Source organism: Sitophilus oryzae, unplaced genomic scaffold (genome assembly GCF_002938485.1).
Source record: "Sitophilus oryzae breed Bouriz unplaced genomic scaffold, Soryzae_2.0 scaffold_158_pilon_pilon, whole genome shotgun sequence".
NCBI classification, from domain to species: domain Eukaryota; kingdom Metazoa; phylum Arthropoda; class Insecta; order Coleoptera; family Curculionidae; genus Sitophilus; species Sitophilus oryzae.
The window spans coordinates 1,967,751-1,986,425 of record NW_022146269.1 but is presented as its reverse complement, the minus strand read 5'-3'; the positions used below and the strand labels follow the sequence as shown (position 1 = coordinate 1,986,425).

Below are 18,675 nucleotides of genomic sequence, written 5' to 3'. Positions count from 1 at the left end.
TAGCTTTCTATATGCCGAATTTATGATTTAACCAATGCTTATTCAAGATCATGTTTTGGTCAATTTTACACGTTTTATTTTTTATCTCGAAAGTTATTAGAGATTGGTATAGGTTAGTATAACAGAAAAATTATGAGATATGAAAGTAGTTTCCAAAAATACATACCACTGAAAAAAAATAGCGTCAAAGATGCCTTGAAAAAATCGCTGTCATTTTATATGTAAAATTATATTGATCGTAATTTCAAATCTATTTGGTGTGGTTTTTTATCAAATCTTTAATAAAACATTCAACATATATGAGAACATACCTGCACAGGCAAAGCTAAATTAGAATTGCATTCAACTATATTTAAATTCTGCGCATCATCACCACCGTAATCAATATCGATTGGACACATTTTTCCTGGTACTTTAACAAAATGACGATGGTTGATCCATTCATTTCCAGATTTATCCAGATACACATCTTCAAATATTTTCTTTGCTTGATAAAGGGACGACTGTTCGTCACATATGTTTCCTAAAAAACGTATGTTATAGAATAGTAAACTGATGTGATAATCTAGCCAAATTGTATTCAAAAAAGACTCTTGGGTAGAGTTTTGGGGTATTATTATTTATGTTTTTTGGGGTGCTGAATTCGAAACAGAGGTTTGCTAACAAAATTTCGTGGCAAAAAATGCAAAAAGTAAAAAAAAATATTTTTTGTGGCTTTTTCTTTAAAACTTTAAGTAAAATATAATCTTTTCGTAAATAATCTTACTATTCAAACTTAAAGTATAGACAATTTCCTATAATTTTTGTTATAAGTTTTTTTCTCTGAAAAACTGTTCGGGGTGTCTTAGCGTTTTGGTTGTCTTTGCAAGTACCTACTTTGTGTACTCCAAAACTCTTAATTTATTATTAAAGTCGAGTATGTGTTTCTTAGATTTAAGTTAAATGTCAGATAGGCAGTGATTTCATCAATTATGCCACCCCCGATAATAAAAAAAAAACAAATTTATATTAAATTTAAATTATGTGTAAATATAAGTACAGGTATAGTTGCAGATTAAAGAGATATGTATGAAAAGTATAGAGCGCATTTTGGGTGATAATTCTTAAACTACCAAATTTAAATAAAGTGATACAGCAAAACCTCTTGCAATAATGAACAACTCTATATAGACAGAAAAAAGAACTATAATTACAATCCAACCACACTTTTTTATGCAGATGACATCTGTTTCCGTTTTTCCGTGTAGTCACGTGGATATGACATTAAAACTACTTGACTTGACAAAGGAAGCTCGAATTGCAGGTCTTAAGATCAATATTAAACAACTAAATGGATGAGAGCTTGTATCAACAACCTCGCTCCCTCTATCATTGGAACAACACCTATAGAGGAGGTAAATAATTTTACTTACTCAGGTAGTATAATCACAGATTAGGTATACTATATGTAATACAGATAAAAATCTTGTCCCTAATTCGTGGTACGAAAATTGTTTTTTATGGCGATGAGCAAACGAGTAAAATTTCCTGCGCGCAAAAATAAACTCGTATTTAAACAGCGTAATAACTGGGTCGATCTGGCGCTCTGTACAATTTTAGAGGCCATAAGTGGGCGTGCTATGTGCGCAAACTAGTAACCTAAGTAGTGCGCGACTCAGAAAATTGGAACCACGAAAAACAATGCTTTTGACGATAAGTTTATAATCTGTGGTATAATCTTAACCAACGGAGTCACAGAGCAAGATATCATAAATAGAATAAACAAGGCCAGAATTACATTTGGAATGCTAAGCAATATTTGGAGATCTAGACAATACTCTCAACTTACTAAACTTAAAATTTTCAATTCGAATGTCAAGTCAGTATTGCTGTATGGTGGAGACCTGGAAAAAGCTTGACCAACCAGAGGCAGGGGTATAGCGAGATCAAACTTAGAAAATGAAGGTGGTTTGGTTACACTTTAAGAGGAAGCGGTAACAACATCGCTGCAGTGGCGGACTATGGTCCGGGGCGGCGAAGCTAAATGTGGCCCCCGGTCTGTTCAAATAATGATATACTTCTAATGCACATTTTGTAAAGATGGAATGACGTATGTATAATGGTTGACAAAATTCAAGTATTTATACAGGGTGTCCCAGGCTGAGCGTGCATTAGAAGTTTCTAGAGAACTACAATATCTAGCTCGGAGAGTTTTTGCACATCATAGTTTCATAACGAGATCTATCGATTAAAAATATTTTCAATATGGCGGCACTTCCGGAAATACCGGAACTGTATCCCGATACAACCCTATCGGCAAGCGAAGTCTTGTGTCGGTGTTTGCATGTCTAGGATTGAGTCGCTATGACGATCTAGTAAGTCGGAGGGGGTATCTACATATTTAGTATTTTTAATACCTATTTAGCGGTACCAGCCGTTTTAGTAACTTAACGTATGGGGCATCTTGAACCATCTGGAACCCGCATGAAAAACTGGAACTTTTAGTGCTTCGGACGCTTTTTGAATTGCCTTAAATCGAGATCCTAAATCGTTTTGAAAATAGTTTACTACATTAAGCATAAGTTTTTTGGATTCATCAGAAAATCGCATTTTTATATCTTATTTTGCATTATGACATTAACATGAAATCAAAATTTGACGAACTTCAAAAACGTGACATCTAACAAATTAGTTATCGACGTTTCTTTTTGTTGGTAATTTTTTGTTTCAACTGATTTATTAATAATAAATAAGGATAGTGTTAATATAAAATGCTAATGTTTATCTGTGTCGTCTCTACTGAAGTAACGACTTGCTCTAGAAAGTTGCTTTTTTTACTAAAAGATAGCTAATTTGGTCTTCTAAAAACTGTCGTCGCCGGATTTTTTGTTTTTCATTTAATTAAAAAAAAAGTATTTCTTTTCTGATGTCGTGGCGGATGCGCCAGGCTTCAACTAGTTTATTACATAACCACTTAATCCGACGCTAGAATTCATAGCACAATTTTCGACTATTTTAAAAATTGTCCCTAATTCCATTATTATAAGCTATTTTAGACAAAAAGTTTTCAGATAAAAGTTGTAGATAATAACATCCTTAATGAGATTGTGTCCTCCCTTTTTTTTCTAAAGCCTGTCATTTTTGACATATGATACAAACATGTGTTTTTTTTTAATGGAAACCATAGTTGGCCATGACTTCATAAAAAGCGCCATTTTTTAAGCTTTTCAGCGATATAAGCTATAATATGTTTTCTTCGAAAAATTACTGAGTTATAGCCAATTCTTATAATTTTTAAACAATTTCACATAGTTAGCCATGGAAACAAGTTTGCTCGTTTTTGCTCTCAGAAATGTGAAGCTGTCACATCCAAACTATGTAAATTAAAATAAACAAAAACTGTAAATATGAATTTTTAAATGAAGAAAGGCGTGTAGGATTATTGGTTCAACTTTTCTTGACCACACATTTTCGAGGAAACGTTGACCGGTGAATGTTGCGTAAAGTCGATTTTGAAGGGATAGTTCACACAAAATACGCTAATCTTGAACCAGCGTTAGAGCCTAATCGAATTATCTGAGAAAAAAATACAAAGAACTGAGTTTGTAGTGAATTTTTGTAGTCTTACTTTTATTTTGTATAAAGGTATTATTTGGTTTGGTTTGGTTTGATTGAAAAAACAAATTTTTTTGGGGTTATAAGCAAAAAACCACAAAAATTGCAATTTTTTACGTTTCTTGCATTTGTTGCAATGTTTCGTCGCGAAATTTTGTTGGCAAACATCAGATTCGGATTCAGCAATCCAAAAAACATAAAAATCAAAATAAATCAGAACTACCCCAAAACTTTCCCACCACAATTTCACTAGAGTATGAGAGGAATAAGAAGTTCAGAATATTTATGAATTCACCTCCAATAGTAGTTCCTATCCTTCCCCAACTCCTAAAGACCCAATATCTGCTGCCACTATCCGACTGCAACAATTGAAGTTTATAGTAACTATTCTTGTCGCTCTGAACATCCGTTATACCCAAAACAACTGAATATTTATCTTTATTTGGATCCTCGTATACGTGAGCTATATTTTCAATTCCGCTGTCAGGATCCACAGCTGATCCCCCTTTAAAACGCAAAAATATTATAAAAACTATGTAACATTTTTAAAGAATTCCAAATTACCTTTCAGTTTCAACTTAATTTTGCTTGGAACGGATTTAGTATACATACTGCGCGATTTTTGACCAGATTTTGCAACCGAAGATGGCTCAGGCGGCAGACGAGTTGTAGGCTATAAATAATATATTTCTTTGAAAATTGTTTAACCGAGAATAGGAATATGGTTTAATTTTAAAAATGGAGACAAAATATACAGGGTGGCGCACCTCATTCGCCTCGGTTGATTATACGAAAACGGAAAGATGTAGAAACAAAATATTTTATGGGTACATGTGGGAAGGCAATGTGCATAATTTATTTTGAAATGTACAGGGTGTGTCAGAACTAAGATCCATACCAAAGTTATGTTTTTTCTTATGGAACACCCGGTATTTTATTTCATCTTTGGATTCTTGGGCATAAAATAAGGCATTTATTACAAGGATTTAATATGTTTAAAAGCTTTGGTTTTTGAGATATTTAAAGATATTTAAATATGCATGCTATAATAAAAAAGTTTATAGAGAAATAAACTTTACTAAAAAACTTGATTGCTTCCTGAAATGTATACAGCGGTATCAAAATTGCTGGTATATTTTAAATATTTATTTTACATAAAAACTTCGTTATTTCAAATACAACACCCTGTGTATTTTTTTAAATAAGTCGAAGCAGATTTAAATGCTCTTTCAAACTGTATTAGGGTTTCCTATAGGTATAGGGTTTCTACATAGGTAAGTGGCTCAGTTTATTTTCATTTGAAAAACAACTTTTCCTATTTCGCAGAGTTGATAGTGTGGTATATGAAAGACCTATTAGGCAGAAACCTGTCGATGGAAGTGAAGAAAACGAATTTGCCTTAATTGGTTCTGTTATAGAAAATCCAATATTTCTACAAGTCATCGTAATATAAATCAAAAAGAACTACTTCTTTATTTTTCTTGGTTAAATAATGAATACTTACTTATTAAACTATTGTAGAAAAATTAAATAAAACTAAACTGCTATAAATTTAAATAAAGTCCATAAACTAATGTCGATTTTGAAAATAGCTAGTAAGTGTCACTAGAAAATTGCCATGGCGACACCAGCCATCTACTGTTTGACCAGCGGATCTGAAGCTACGGAAGGAATGCGAGAAAAAAAAAAGGACATTGCCACGTTTATCTATAAAATTGCAAAATTGCCAGACATGAACTATAAATTTAATATATTTTTATTATATATAATGTGTTTAGCATATATTCTGACGTATATTACTAAGGAATTTTAACGTAATTCATATTGTTCGATATGTTTTATTTAATAACTTATTTCTTTCATTCTGTATAATCTGCTTATTATGAAAGTTGAAGATTTTTCAACGATATCATTGGCAAACCGGCATCGCCGCGCATGGCCGCCTATTTTATCGAACATGATTGGCGAGAGTACGTCACAGGATTTGTTACCACGCGGTTGCCATGGCTTTAACGCCTTTCCTATTCGCTAGCTTTATCCGCAACGTCACGGTCTCTTCTGAAAAGAGTAGGAATATTGAATACTATTGAAATATCCAGTGGCGGTGTCATTCTTTTGATCATTATTACTTTATTTCATTATTTTATACCGGTTATCCTATACTTTTCGTATATTTGATAGTTAAGTTGTGTTTTATTGTTTTGTTATCTTGTTATAATGTTTTTCGTTCGTAGTTTTTAATTATTAATATCAAGTTTGATCGTATATTTGTGTTTTAAAATGAATAAATTTGTTAAGGGTAAGACGCTACATAGCCAGACAAGAGAAATAATAGCTAATTTATATAGGTAAGTAGAATAATAATAATATAATTAGAATATTAAAATTAAATATTGGCTAAAATGAAAAGCACACATTTTACCTAAATATTTTAGCTAAACTAAAATAAATATAAATAAACGTGGATGAAATCTCATTTGGTTTATTTCCTTGAGTTCATAATAGGGTTTGCGACGAAGAAGCTACAGAGAGTTCGCTTAAGTTGCCGCTTAAACGTAAACTTGAGCGGATATTTCTTTATACCGGAGTTAGTGTATCGGCTATAAAAAAAAACACACAGAAGATAAAAAAAAGGCTGGAAACTAACCCCGATAAAATGATATCCAGCCCTGGAAAGAAACGACCACGTGAGAGTGCTGTTGAAACGCTCGACGACTTTTTCCCAGTGGTCAGGAATTTGATAAATAGATTTTATCTCGAATTCAAACTTGTCCCCACAATTAGAAAGCTTTTGCAAAAATTGCAGGAAGAATCGAATTTTCCTTTGGCAGGGAAACGCTAAGGGGGTTATTAAAATCAAATGAATTTTTTTGGCGTAAATGTCAAAATAACAGATAAATATTAATGGAGCGGCCCATTAAATTGCAGAGAGAGATATAAATATATACGCGAAATTCGAAAATATAGCCAAGTATTATCTATTTGGATGAAACATATGGGTAGACAATGACCTAACTTTTAAAGTGCTGGCGGAGCGATACCATATCTGGTGTAATAGGTAATATTGGATCTATTGGTGAGTAAAATTATGTTTTGTTTGCGCTTCCAAAGTTAACTATTTTCAAGATTTTTTTTTGCTGGAAATAGTTATATCTAAAATTATGTATTATAGAAAAAAATATAGTTAGTACAGATATATAAATAAATATACCTCAAGACTCAGTCTTGATCATCTGCTGATGGCAGACATGATTAGCGAAACGTGCGTCCAGTGTAAAATTAAAAGTGTTTTGGTCTATTGTACTGATTTAGTGTTTTATTTTGCTGTGTAAGACCAAAGGTTCCAACCCCCAGCTGTAATTATTTCTTCTATTATATTAACAACACATAATAATAAAATGATTCAAAATATTTAAGGGAGCTTTAATAAAAGCTTTTAGTGTTTATCTGCTAACTCAACAGTAACGATTCAAACAGCATAAAGTTTTTTGAAAAAATTATTGATCTGAATATTATATTTATGATACACATTATTTTCATAAAACACCGTACGCCCATGCCTATTTTATGAATGAAATCGGGCGTGTTTTGTTTACAACTGCGTTCCCCTGCCGATACCCCGTAGCTACAGATCCGTTGGTCACACTATAGATTACAATTTTATTGAAAAATGGCTTTTTATTCAAAATCTGAGCCAAATCGGTATAAGAAACCCTAATACAGTTTGAAAGAGCATTTAAATCTGCTTCGATTTATTTAAAAAATACAGGATGTCGTATTTGAAATAACAAAGTTTTTATGTAAAATAAATATTTAAAATAGACCAGCAATTTTTGATACCCCTGTATACATTTAAGGAAGCAATTAATTTTTTTAGTAAAGTTTATTTCCCTGGCTTCAATGTCAGCACTAGAATTAACTCTGAAAAGTAATGTACAGGGTGTTGACAAACTTTTTTATGATAGCATGCATATTTAAATATCTTAAAACCAAAGCATTTAAACATATTGAACCCTTATAATAAATGCCTTATTTTATGCCCAAGAATCCAAAAATGAAATAAAATACCGGGTGTTCCATAAGAAAAAATATAAATTTAGTATAGATCTTAGTTCTGACACACCCTGTACATTTGAAAATAATTTTAAATTATGCACATTGCCTGTCTACATATACCCATAAAAAATTATGTTTCTGCATCTTTCCGTTTTCGTATAATCAACGGAGGAGAAACGAGGTGCGCCACCCTGTATTATTCTACTATACAGGGTCCGGCAATAGTGCGTCGGGCATCTGTAGCTCCTAGAATAAAAAACTTGAGAATTTTGTTTAAGTGCAAACCTAAAGTATGTACCGGGATGTATTTCAGAAAAATATTTTAACTTCTATAGGGTGGCTCAAAAAAGTGTGAGTGGACTTGGATGATTTTTTTTTAACGTAACACCCTGTATATTATTGCATTTTTGGCTTCCTTTCAGATCACTTTACAATATCCTAAGATATGAATAAATATATTTCGATAGTTTCAGAGATATTAAGAAATAAATCAAAAATATATATTTTTCAGCCCTTCTTAAAAAAATTATTAAAAATACAAGAACTGTTTTGAAATCAAAAACTATATTAGGTACTTACTTTAGATGGTCTGTACTTACTTTGCTATAAATATGAAAATCGTAAATTATACAGGATGTTCAAAATTCTACGCCAAACTTTCTAAAATATAAAATAATTTTTCTTCGTTTTTTTAAATGGAACACCCTGTATATTATTTTATCAGTAGACGGAGAATTAAAAAATGAACATTTTTTGTATTTAGAGTATTTCAAAATTTTTAACGGTTTCGCAGATATTTGCAGTTTTATATTTCATATGGCATTTTCCACAGTAAAATTATATCAAAGCCACCCAATGATTTTTCTCTCGTATTTTACCATTGAAAGCGCCATATGAAATAATACTGCGTGTATCTGCGAAACCGTTAAAATTTTTGAAATACTCTAAATAAAAAAAATGTTCATTTTTTAACTCTCCATCTAGTAAAAAAATAATATACAGGGTGTTCCATTTAAAAAAACAAAGAAAAAATATTTTATATTTTAGAAAGTTTGGCGTAGAATATTGAACATCCTGTATGATTTACGATTACCATATTTATAGCAAAGAAAGAACAGACCATCTCAAGTAAATACCTAATATAGTTTTGATTGCAAAAGAGTTCTTGTATTTTTAATAATTTTTTTAAGAAGGGCTGAAAAATATGCATTTTTGATTTATTTTTTAATATCTCTGATACTATCGAAATATATTTATTCATATCTTAGGGTTATGTAAAGTGATCTCAAAGGAAGCCAAAAATGCAATAATATACAGGGTGTTCCATTTAAAAAAAATCATCCAGGTCCACTCACACTTTTTTGAGCCACCCTATAGAAGTTAAAATATTTTCCTGAAATACATCCTGGTACATACTTTAGGTTTGCACTTAAACAAAATTCTCAAATTTTTTATTCTAGGAGCTACAGATGCCCGACGCACTATTGCCGGACCCTGTATGTATTTTTTATATTATTCAATAAAAAATGTGTGTTTATTTCAATCCATTTCTGACTAGATTTTTTGCAAGTAACTCATATACCTACATCAGACCCCCAGCTACAAATACTCTTCTTTATTATCAAATCGGGAATTTTTCCAGAATTGTCTTTAGCTTCATCTACAAAGTCCTCAGCGACAACTTGAATCTAAAACAAATTTTAATATTTTAAATGTCACAAATAAATACAAACTGTTCCTTTACTTGTTCAGATTCAGCCTCTTGAATTCTAGCACCCATTTTCTCAACCATTTCTTTATTAGCAATCACTGCCATAACTGTGGGTCCTATTTTTGTCACAACTTTACCTCCTAAAGCTTGTATTTCTTTCTTCAAGACATCTTTTCCCCTAGCTGGTTGGCCCAAAATCACAAATTCCATATCATACAAAGCTGGAGCAGCGCGTTTTATTTTAGGCCTAGAAATAAACAGAGTATTAAGTATTACATTAAGAACACCTAAAAACAATACATACTCTTGTTCATCTTTTACATCTTTCTTAATAGTGACTGATGGATTCACATCCTTTATTATTCGTTTTCTAGGAGTATATTTGTATTTCTTGAGGAAAGGATACTGATCCTTATAATGTTTTGGAATCATGAATTTTGTCCTTTCTGGATCCTTAGTAGTAAACTGACATTTAACCCATTCATTCACATTTCCTGTACATATATATCCAGTTTTAGTAAAAGTGAATTGACCACCTTTACATTCTGTACATTTTTTTAAAGCTCCGTATGTCATATTATCACAAAGGGCATCCAATATCTAAAATTACTCAATAATTAAATAAATGAAATATTATTCATTCTTGTCATAGGTATACCCTTTCAACACCTTCTGGAATTTTTTGACTATTATACTCCAATAACTCAATCAGTTCTGATTTTTTCAGATCTTTCACTTTATCTCGATAATCAAACATAATTTTATTATGTTCCCTATACTCTTTTTCAAGTGGATCCGGTTCTTCTTTTTTAGCTTTTTTTACGTCGGGTACATCTTCTTGCTTAATAGGACTTTAAAATATACAATTATTTTAAAACAAAAGCTTAAAATCTAAAAAAAAACATACGGAATAGCTTTCCGGGCCGCCTCCTGATCAGGTTTACTCAATTTTTTAAAGCCAGGAATCTTATTGGCATCTTCAAAATAGCCAAGTTCTGATCTGAGTTGGGCAAAACATGTCAAATGGTGCCATTGATCTGCCCCACCAATTCTTCTGGCAATGTCAGATTCATATTCTTTTTTAGAGACACGTATCTAATTTAATTTAAAAAATAAATCATAAATTTCATTATAATTTGGAAATTATACCTCATCTTTCAAAATTTTTTGCTCACAACCTTTACAAATTGCCCTTCCACTCTTTGCATTTTCAATACTGTAATCCTTTAAAGCCAGTTTCTTTGATTGCTGTTCAATTTTATCTGCAGGTCTTTTCTTGCCCTTCTTCTCTGGTACTATGATCGATGTTCCTCCTACTTGAGCCTTTATTTTGTCCTGGTCCTCGATGCGTAAAGACTCGAAATTCTCTATATCGTCGGTGGTCTTGACATGTATTTTTTTGAAGAAACAAGGAAAGTGATACCATAAGGTCATTTTTCCATCGAAACGACTGGACTACAATATAATCATTATTGTGTAACTGCAAAATTATATGTATTCCAACTTACTTGAACCAGAACAGCTAATCGTAAAACTCCTTGACTAATTGGTGATTTGCATAGTTTACATGATGCACGACCGCTCTTGGAGTATTCACATCTGTAAGGCAGATCCATGTTGAAAGTTTAGCAATATTATACCGATAGCAAATCCAATAAAACAAGTTAAATATTTTACTCTAAAATATCATTAAACAATTTCCACAAACTAGATAGATACTGGTACACTTCGCAATTCGCAAATTAAAATTTGAGAATCATAATATAATACGGAACAGACACAAAACATCAGATAACCGGAACCGGCAACTGGCAAGTTCAAACAAGTCTTTCATTGAGTGCTCAAGCACAGATATACGTCGTTATTTTCTTGTTCTTTCTTAAACATGGAATTGCTTATATCAGCTTATATGAACAATAAGTTCGTGTCTCTTATTTCTTGACATACTAGCCTTGGTTTTTTTTGGCAGATATAAAAAGCGCGGGAAATCTGTCATTTCCTAATCATCTTCACAGATCATCTTTCTAATCATAGAAAAGAAAAGAATTCTCTACTATTAGCAGCTATTAGCTATTAGTAGCCTCGTCATTCTTTATGTTAGGAACATTTTCAATAAATATGTGCCTACAACAAAAATGTATTATTATACTTGAATGAAGTACCGAAAAGCGGATTGGTAAAGGAGTACCCTTGAGGAGTACCTATTTAAAAGAAGTATAAATATTGACATAGGCCAGTTTGTCAATTTTATGCTTTATTTTAAACGTTAAAAGAGCTGCTATAAATAAAGCATAATGGGCGCGTTCAGGGACGGTCAGCGGCTTAGTAAGCGGTTTCCCTAAACGGTCTCTTTTTACATGCAAAAACAGTCAGCCGCTGAGCAAAATACTCAGCGGTCGGTCAGCCGCTGTGTTCCCTGAACGCGCACAATCATAGCGCACAATCCTATGGAATCGAAGGAATACACTCTGACCCCAAGAATAGCTCTGACCAAACCATTAAATAATGAATTAAAAAGCGTTTTTGACTGGTACTGATCATGGTAAGTTAAGTTGACGCCTGCTTTTTGCTGCCAAGACTAATCTAGGCCATATCTAGGCTAATCTAGACAGGGTCCCAAAAATGTATTATCCACATATGGTATTATCATAAAAATTATTTTAAATGATTTTATAAATGAATAACCGTTTATCATCCCGAATAACTCTTGATCATATATACTTTTTAGAATATATGATCTAGGAATCTGGTAGTCCAAGCTTCTGTGGTTTCTGATCGGTTAGTAGTTCTATTGAACTAAAAGCATATCTAAATATAAAATAAACTTTACATAGTTTCTGTATGACTTAAAAGTCTTATGTCTATATCTCTGCCACAGATCTCTGCTAAAAGTACACTCCTAATCATATATCAAAAAGTAGGTATTATGTTCTCTTTGCTATAGTTCTAATCCGTAGTTCTAATGCTTTAACCAAAAATATTTTTTATAAATATTTTTTTTATTTAGAGATAAACAGAGATTTAAATGATTTTTATCCTTAGATTAACGAGATTAACAATAAAAATTTTTATCATATACATATAAAAGATTTTTTATCGAATTTTGAATTTTACAAAACATTTGTATACATTTCTGTTGAAGTTCATAGTAGAATATTTAAAAGAAAATATGTCGCTCTGTGATGCCGAGAAAACATTCATTCTTCACGGTGTAGCGGTAAATTCATTGAATTTAATAAAGGTAACAAATAAATCATATTATTCTTTTAAGGAGAACTTTCGGTCGGATGGAAGAGACAGAGAAGGATACCGCCCCATTGAAATCGAGACCGATATTGTACAACATGCTTTTGGCTCAGCAAGATTGCGATTAGCAAACACAGATATTTTGGTTGCTGTAAAAATTGAAGTTGATACTCCACTACCTGAACGGCCTTTCGAAGGCAAAATCGAATTCTTTGTTGATTGGTAAAAATTAACTCTTACTATTTTAAAATTATTAGTTATATATTTTTTCCTTGTTAGTTCTGCTAATGCTACTCCTGATTTTGAAGGCAGAGGTGGTGAGACATTAGCCATAGAACTTTCAAATATTCTAGCATCAGCGTACAAGTCACCTAAAACATTTAACTTAAAGAAGCTTTGCATATTAAAAGGCAAGAAATGTTGGAAACTTTATGTTGATATTTTAGTAAGTTATAATTACTGAAAAATGACCATTATATAACATTTATTATTTAGATATTAGAATGTGGAGGTAATTTATTTGATGCAGTATCACTAGCTGTTAAAGCAGCTTTATTTAATACAAAAGTTCCATTAATTAAGTCAGTTAATATTGATGGAGATAATGTTGAATTAGATGTGTCTGATAATGTTTTTGACTGTGAAAGATTAGATGTTACTAATGCACCTGTGATGGTAAGATTTTTCTACTCTATTGTTATCTATCAGATATATTTTAATTGCATTTTTAGGTAACAGTATGTAAAATAGGAGATAATTGTGTTGTTGACCCAAATCTAGCAGAAGAGCAGTGCTCGGTAGGATCAATAGTAGTTGCAATATCGCAGGAATATTTCAGTACAGTAACTTCAATAGGAATAGGATCATTACATGCACAAACTTTATGTAGCAGTCTTGAGCTTGGACAAAAAGTAGGAATAAGGTTGAATGAAGCTCTTATGGATACATTAAGTCATATTACTTCTGATCAGGATTTTGGATTCTTAAAATAAAATATTTATGTTTGGTTTATTTTTTATTTCTTGATGAATGTTATCTATTGCTTGGCTATTTAAAGCTTTCTGGACCAGTAATTTAATTCATTTTTTTTTATTTCAAAAAATTGTTAATATTCGCAAGATGCGTCATTATTTCAATTGAATTCAATAGAGATTTCATGATTTTTTTCACGAGTATACCGGGTGCGTCTCAAAAGTGGCTCACCTCTATAACTTTTCATTTTTTCAGATAAAATAACGATATTTGGTATGTCAGTATATGACATAAATTAGGAGTGATTGACGTATTCAATTGTTTTTAGTCACTTCCTTTTTCACCGGAAATGACTACAACTTTTGATTTTTAAATGGCACCCTCGGTATTTTTTTACTTTATTCGATAGAAAATGACATTTTGAATAGAATGACATATCATATGTCAACTTTTAACATTCTCGATTGATAAAAAATTGTATTTTAAAATTCAATCTAGAGTGCCATGGTTATGTTAGAAACACTAATCCTTAATCAAGGAGCTTTGGAAAAATAGATTTGATCATCTAATGTTTTTAGTGTCTTGTCCTGACCAGTTAGAAAATGCTCAAATCGTATTTTTAATCTTACCTCAATTTTTTCGAATAGAACGAGGGTGGCTCTTTAGCATATTTGGAAAAAACATTTTTTTACGAATAATTTGATACCACACACTTGGTATTCCGAGTCAAATTTGCGTTACGAACCGCAAGTTATAATTTCATATAAACCATATGCGAAAATGTCAAAATTAGAATGACATATGATATGTCATTCTACTCAGAGTGTTATTTTCTATCGAATAAAGTAAAATAATACCGAGGGCGCCATTTAAAAATCAAAAGTTGTAGTCATTTCCGGTGAAACAGGAAGTGACCGAAAATAATTGAATACGTCAATCAATTCTAATTTATTTATGTTATATAACATACTAAATCTCGTTTTTTTAACTGAAAAAATAAAAATGTTATAGGGGTGAGACACTTTTGAGACGCACCCGGTATACAGGGTGGGGCCTCTCATATCTCATATGACGCGGAGGCTCTAAGGAGAATGACAGTTTGTATTGAAATGTAATTTTGTGAGCATAATGTAAGTTATATTAGAGCATGTTTTAAAAATACAGAGAGTTCTACAGGGTGTCCCCAAAAAAGTTACATATCAAAGTTGTGTTTTTTGTAATTTTGGTGAGTTTTATTAGAGAAGTATATGTCTAAAACGTAAGGTTTTTGACATATCTAACATTTTCTAAAAATAAAGAACAAATTTTAAATTTCAATAAACGCTACCGAACAGCGCTTTCAGATGGAGCGGACCGTCCATCATATTTTTCCAAGATAGCCGTCGGACGAACTCCGTCGAACGGAGCATACGCGCCCATGTGAAATTGTTCATATAAACCAGAGATATCTCTATATCTCTGATATAAACTCATGGTACTTGCTCGAAGTCGCGGACGGTCCACACCATCTGAAAGCGCTGTAAATTGGATTTTATCCGGCGTAACATAATATGTAGCTAAAATAACTACAGGGTGATAAAAAAGTAATATTGAACATTGGTCACCTTTAAAAAGTTACTCTTTTATTTTAAATGGGGAATTCATGTCTCTTCAAAATACTATTAAGGTTGCCTACCCCTCAAAGAAAGATTTTCCTAGATATTTTTATTTTTATGATTTAGTATCAGTACATCTTTATTATTTGATAAAATCTAGGTGGCTGTGATATGTCTGACGTTACTTCAACATTGGTATAAAACTAATTCAAATTTATCAACTAGCTATCATTTTCTGTCGGTGAAAACAAAAAAAAAATCAGAAATTTGCCAAAAATGGAATACCTTACCTTAAATCAGAAGGAACTGATGATTCATGATACTCATGATAGATTCTATTAGTTAATAGAATATTTAAATGCTCCTGATGTGGCTTATCTGGACTTTTCTATGGGGATATGTTAAAGACAGTGTTTACAAAAGTCGGCCAAGGATTGTCGACAACATGAGAGGCATAATTATTGTAGCTGATGCTTTTCGAAGTAGAACTCCATATATGCCTCTTAACATGAAAAGGTCTTTTGATAATAGAATCACTTTATGCAGTGAACAAGAAAGGAAGCATTTTAAGCATTTAATTTCATCTAACTAATATCTGTTTCATAATTATACCTTTACATCTAGTTTTAATGTTGTAATAATTAAAATATAAGTAATGTTTTGAACGTGTATCTTTTTTATTACCGTTGAACATTTTACTCTACATCCTTAAATTTTTATTAAATTAACGAAAGGTATATCACAGCCACCTAGATTTTATCAAATAATAAAAATCTACTGAGGCAAAATCATAAAAATGAAAATATAAAGGAAAATCTTTGTCTGAGGGGTATAGGCAACCTTAATAGTATTTTGAAAATATATAAATTCCCCATTAAACACCGGAATAATATACTGGGTGTTCCATTTAAAATAAAGGAGTAACTTGCTTTTAAAAGTGACCATTGTTCAATATTAATTTTGTCTCACCCTGTAAAACTTTTCGGGTCAAATTTGGTTTAACATACAATGGCTATTTTTATAACTAAATATCAGGCTATTCAGGATAAATTACAATTTAGGTAGCTGTTATTGAAATTTAAAATTTAAGCTTCATTTTCATGCATCCGTCGTCCGACTGGGCGCATCTTAATGTGTCTCATGTATGGAGGGTTTAAACCCTCCGTATATCAGACACGTAAAACACAACAATACTGGAGCAAATGTAGGGGGCCTGGACGATGGTGGAATCATAGTGACACGGGAGGGACTAATATAAATATTAGCCTTGTTTATATATTCTTACAAGGATTATTAGCTCTATGAAGACCGTAATAATTCCCTTTACCAAGCGAAGAATTTTGGAGGGAGTGGGACCTCAGTGAGAGTTTCAGGACCACCATAAAGTAAACTTGTCTGAAAGCATAATATGTTGAAAACGGTGAAACTTTTCGACTAATTGCAGCATTATTATTAGATATATCTTCCTTTAAAATTCCTTGCAAAAGTCGACAAAGCCGTAAGTTTTTTGGATATAATTGCAATAAATTAAATTTTATACAAACACGTAACTTTTTATATCATTTTTCTTTAAAAGTTTTCCCCAATATGAAGAGGCCGTCCTATGCCGGAAACACTGCGATCTGTAAGGCCCGTTGTCTTTGTCCTGTTTCTACCGGTTTCTACCATATACTCAAAAAAAACGGCGTCCAGTTGGCTTAGAAATGACCATCATTCTCCATATAATTTTACATAGTTTTGAAAGTTTTTTAAATAAACTTCAGCGATCGCCATTTCTAAGCCATCCCTGACGCTGTCTTTTTTCGGCCGTATGGTAGGTATGTCCATTCTTTTTGTGAAAAATATCTATACCTATGTGGCGGATTCATCTCTCCAAAAAATCCTATATGGGTATTTCGCCACTGCAAGAACATTTACAAAATAAAATAGTTATTTTTTGTAAACACTTCTGGCGTTAAACCGAAACGGAAACTACTTGTCAGAAGTTAGGTTTACAGTTATACAAATTTGTACAAAAACCTAACTTCTGACAAGTAGTTTCCGTTTAGGTTTAACGCAGAAGTATTTACAAAAAATAACTATTTAATTTTGTAGATTTTCTTGCAGTGGTGAAATACCCATATAGGATTTTTTTTGGAGACATTCTTTTTGTATGTCTGCACCGAGCCACCGAGTCTCCTATCTCTGTGTCACAGCATAACAACCGGTGTATGCAGCAATTTCTTCCTTGATACAGCTTCAGCTTGTTCAGGTAGCACTTGAATGTAGAACGTTTAGAAGGAGGGTTACCTAACCAAATAACCGTGACCTTATAGATCTATCTATATCTATATGTTTCCCTTCCTTGAGTTATAGCGAGTTATAATTCATCATACAGTCTCAGGGCTTTGACAAAAGCGATTATCTGGATGGCTCCTCAGAGGCCAGCTCTCCATCTCCCCCATCAGCCGTACCAAACTTTATGGCACAAACGGCTGTCTCGGCGCACTCAGTGATGAGGTGTTCTGGTGTTTCCCCATTTTCTCCACAAAATCTGCATTCGCCGTTTCTCAGCTTCAATCAGTTGAGGAGACAGTATCCTGTTAGAAACCCCGTGACAAACCCTGACAGAATGACTTTACTTGACAGAACACCTGGCTTTACAGAAAGTCCTCCGAGAAACTGCTGAGCATTAGCAGTTCCTATGTGGATTTAAAATTAGATGATTGGATGAAGGCCTTGCTATACTTGTGCCTGTGTCCCTTTTTGGATATTTTGGATATTCCCAGTACTGGCTCTGGATGAAGATAGCTTGTCGATAATACTTGCCTTGGTAATTTTTCCGCTCCTTGTTTACCTTTGATGCCGCTATGGCCCAGTACCCAGACTGCCAAAGTTACAAATTCTTCCAGGCATTTTGAGATTACCTTTGGGGTTATAAGCTCATTAATTGCTGTTTGATTATCTGAGTATACATTAATGAGCTTTCCTGAGTAAGGTTTTGCATTGGTGTTCTTTCGCACAATGTAGAATGGCGAAGATTTCTGCCTGCAATACGGTTGAGTATTTACCCAAGAAAAAGGATAAGTATGCTTTTGGTCTTTTGCCAAAAACCGTAGCTCCTCTTCCGTCAGCATTCTTTCACACATCTATGTTCATAGCTTAGTCCATTCTGAAGGAATGTTGTATCTGTCTACATTCCTCGATCCATTTTAGTCACCGCGAATGGTATGTGATAGTGATAAAGAGTCATTTAGTCCGATAACATTTGGAGTAGAGGTCTCTCGATAGTATCCCTTATCTTCCAGTGTCCTGTTTCTGTCCTATTCATCTGTACTATGTGAAGAGGCGGAAGGTCCAGAAGTGCCGTTCCATTGATGCGGTGGCCGTTAATTTCATTGCCTCTCTTATGCTCAGTTGAGTCTTTGCATGCATCTTGCTGAGGTTGATTGTTGCTTGTTACCTTTGGTAATACAACACCAAACCATCACAATATTTGGTAGTATCATTATTTGTATTTTC

General features: G+C 32.6%; 2 protein-coding genes across 3 annotated transcripts in view; one reads left to right on the top strand and one right to left on the bottom strand.

The window, feature by feature from the left end:
• Positions 1–10,977, bottom strand: part of LOC115879905 (poly [ADP-ribose] polymerase) — a 35,664-nt gene extending 24,687 nt beyond the window's left edge. The window contains exons 1-10 of the mRNA XM_030896949.1: positions 10,870–10,977; positions 10,511–10,816; positions 10,269–10,456; positions 10,020–10,212; positions 9,666–9,961; positions 9,395–9,608; positions 9,237–9,338; positions 4,159–4,267; positions 3,890–4,099; positions 312–523 (exon numbers count right to left, since the gene is read on the bottom strand). Of these exons, the coding sequence (XP_030752809.1) occupies positions 312–523; positions 3,890–4,099; positions 4,159–4,267; positions 9,237–9,338; positions 9,395–9,608; positions 9,666–9,961; positions 10,020–10,212; positions 10,269–10,456; positions 10,511–10,816; positions 10,870–10,977 (1,938 nt within the window). The remainder of the gene's footprint in view (positions 1–311; positions 524–3,889; positions 4,100–4,158; positions 4,268–9,236; positions 9,339–9,394; positions 9,609–9,665; positions 9,962–10,019; positions 10,213–10,268; positions 10,457–10,510; positions 10,817–10,869) is intronic.
• A 1,378-nt stretch (positions 10,978–12,355) lies between these two features.
• On the top strand, positions 12,356–13,612 carry LOC115879858 (exosome complex component RRP42). 2 transcript variants are annotated; one of them, XM_030896876.1, is made up of 6 exons: positions 12,356–12,398; positions 12,435–12,578; positions 12,633–12,829; positions 12,887–13,052; positions 13,103–13,282; positions 13,339–13,612. In XM_030896876.1, the coding sequence occupies exons 2-6, from the start codon at positions 12,531–12,533 to the stop codon at positions 13,597–13,599; spliced, it is 852 nt and encodes a 283-aa protein (XP_030752736.1). In that variant the 5' UTR covers positions 12,356–12,398; positions 12,435–12,530; the 3' UTR covers positions 13,600–13,612. The 2 variants fall into 2 exon arrangements, with proteins under 2 accessions (XP_030752736.1, XP_030752734.1); XM_030896874.1 differs by having other exon boundaries at positions 12,370–12,389; positions 12,426–12,578.
• The last annotated feature ends 5,063 nt before the right edge of the window (positions 13,613–18,675 follow it).

Coding starts and splice junctions, on each gene's coding strand:
- LOC115879858 (XM_030896876.1), top strand. CDS start 12,531: ATGTCGCTCTGTGATGCCGAGAAAACATTCATTCTTCACGGTGTAGCG. Junction 13,053..13,102: donor AACTTTATGTTGATATTTTA/GTAAGTTATAAT, acceptor TTTATTATTTAG/ATATTAGAATGTGGAGGTAA. Junction 13,283..13,338: donor TTACTAATGCACCTGTGATG/GTAAGATTTTTC, acceptor TTGCATTTTTAG/GTAACAGTATGTAAAATAGG.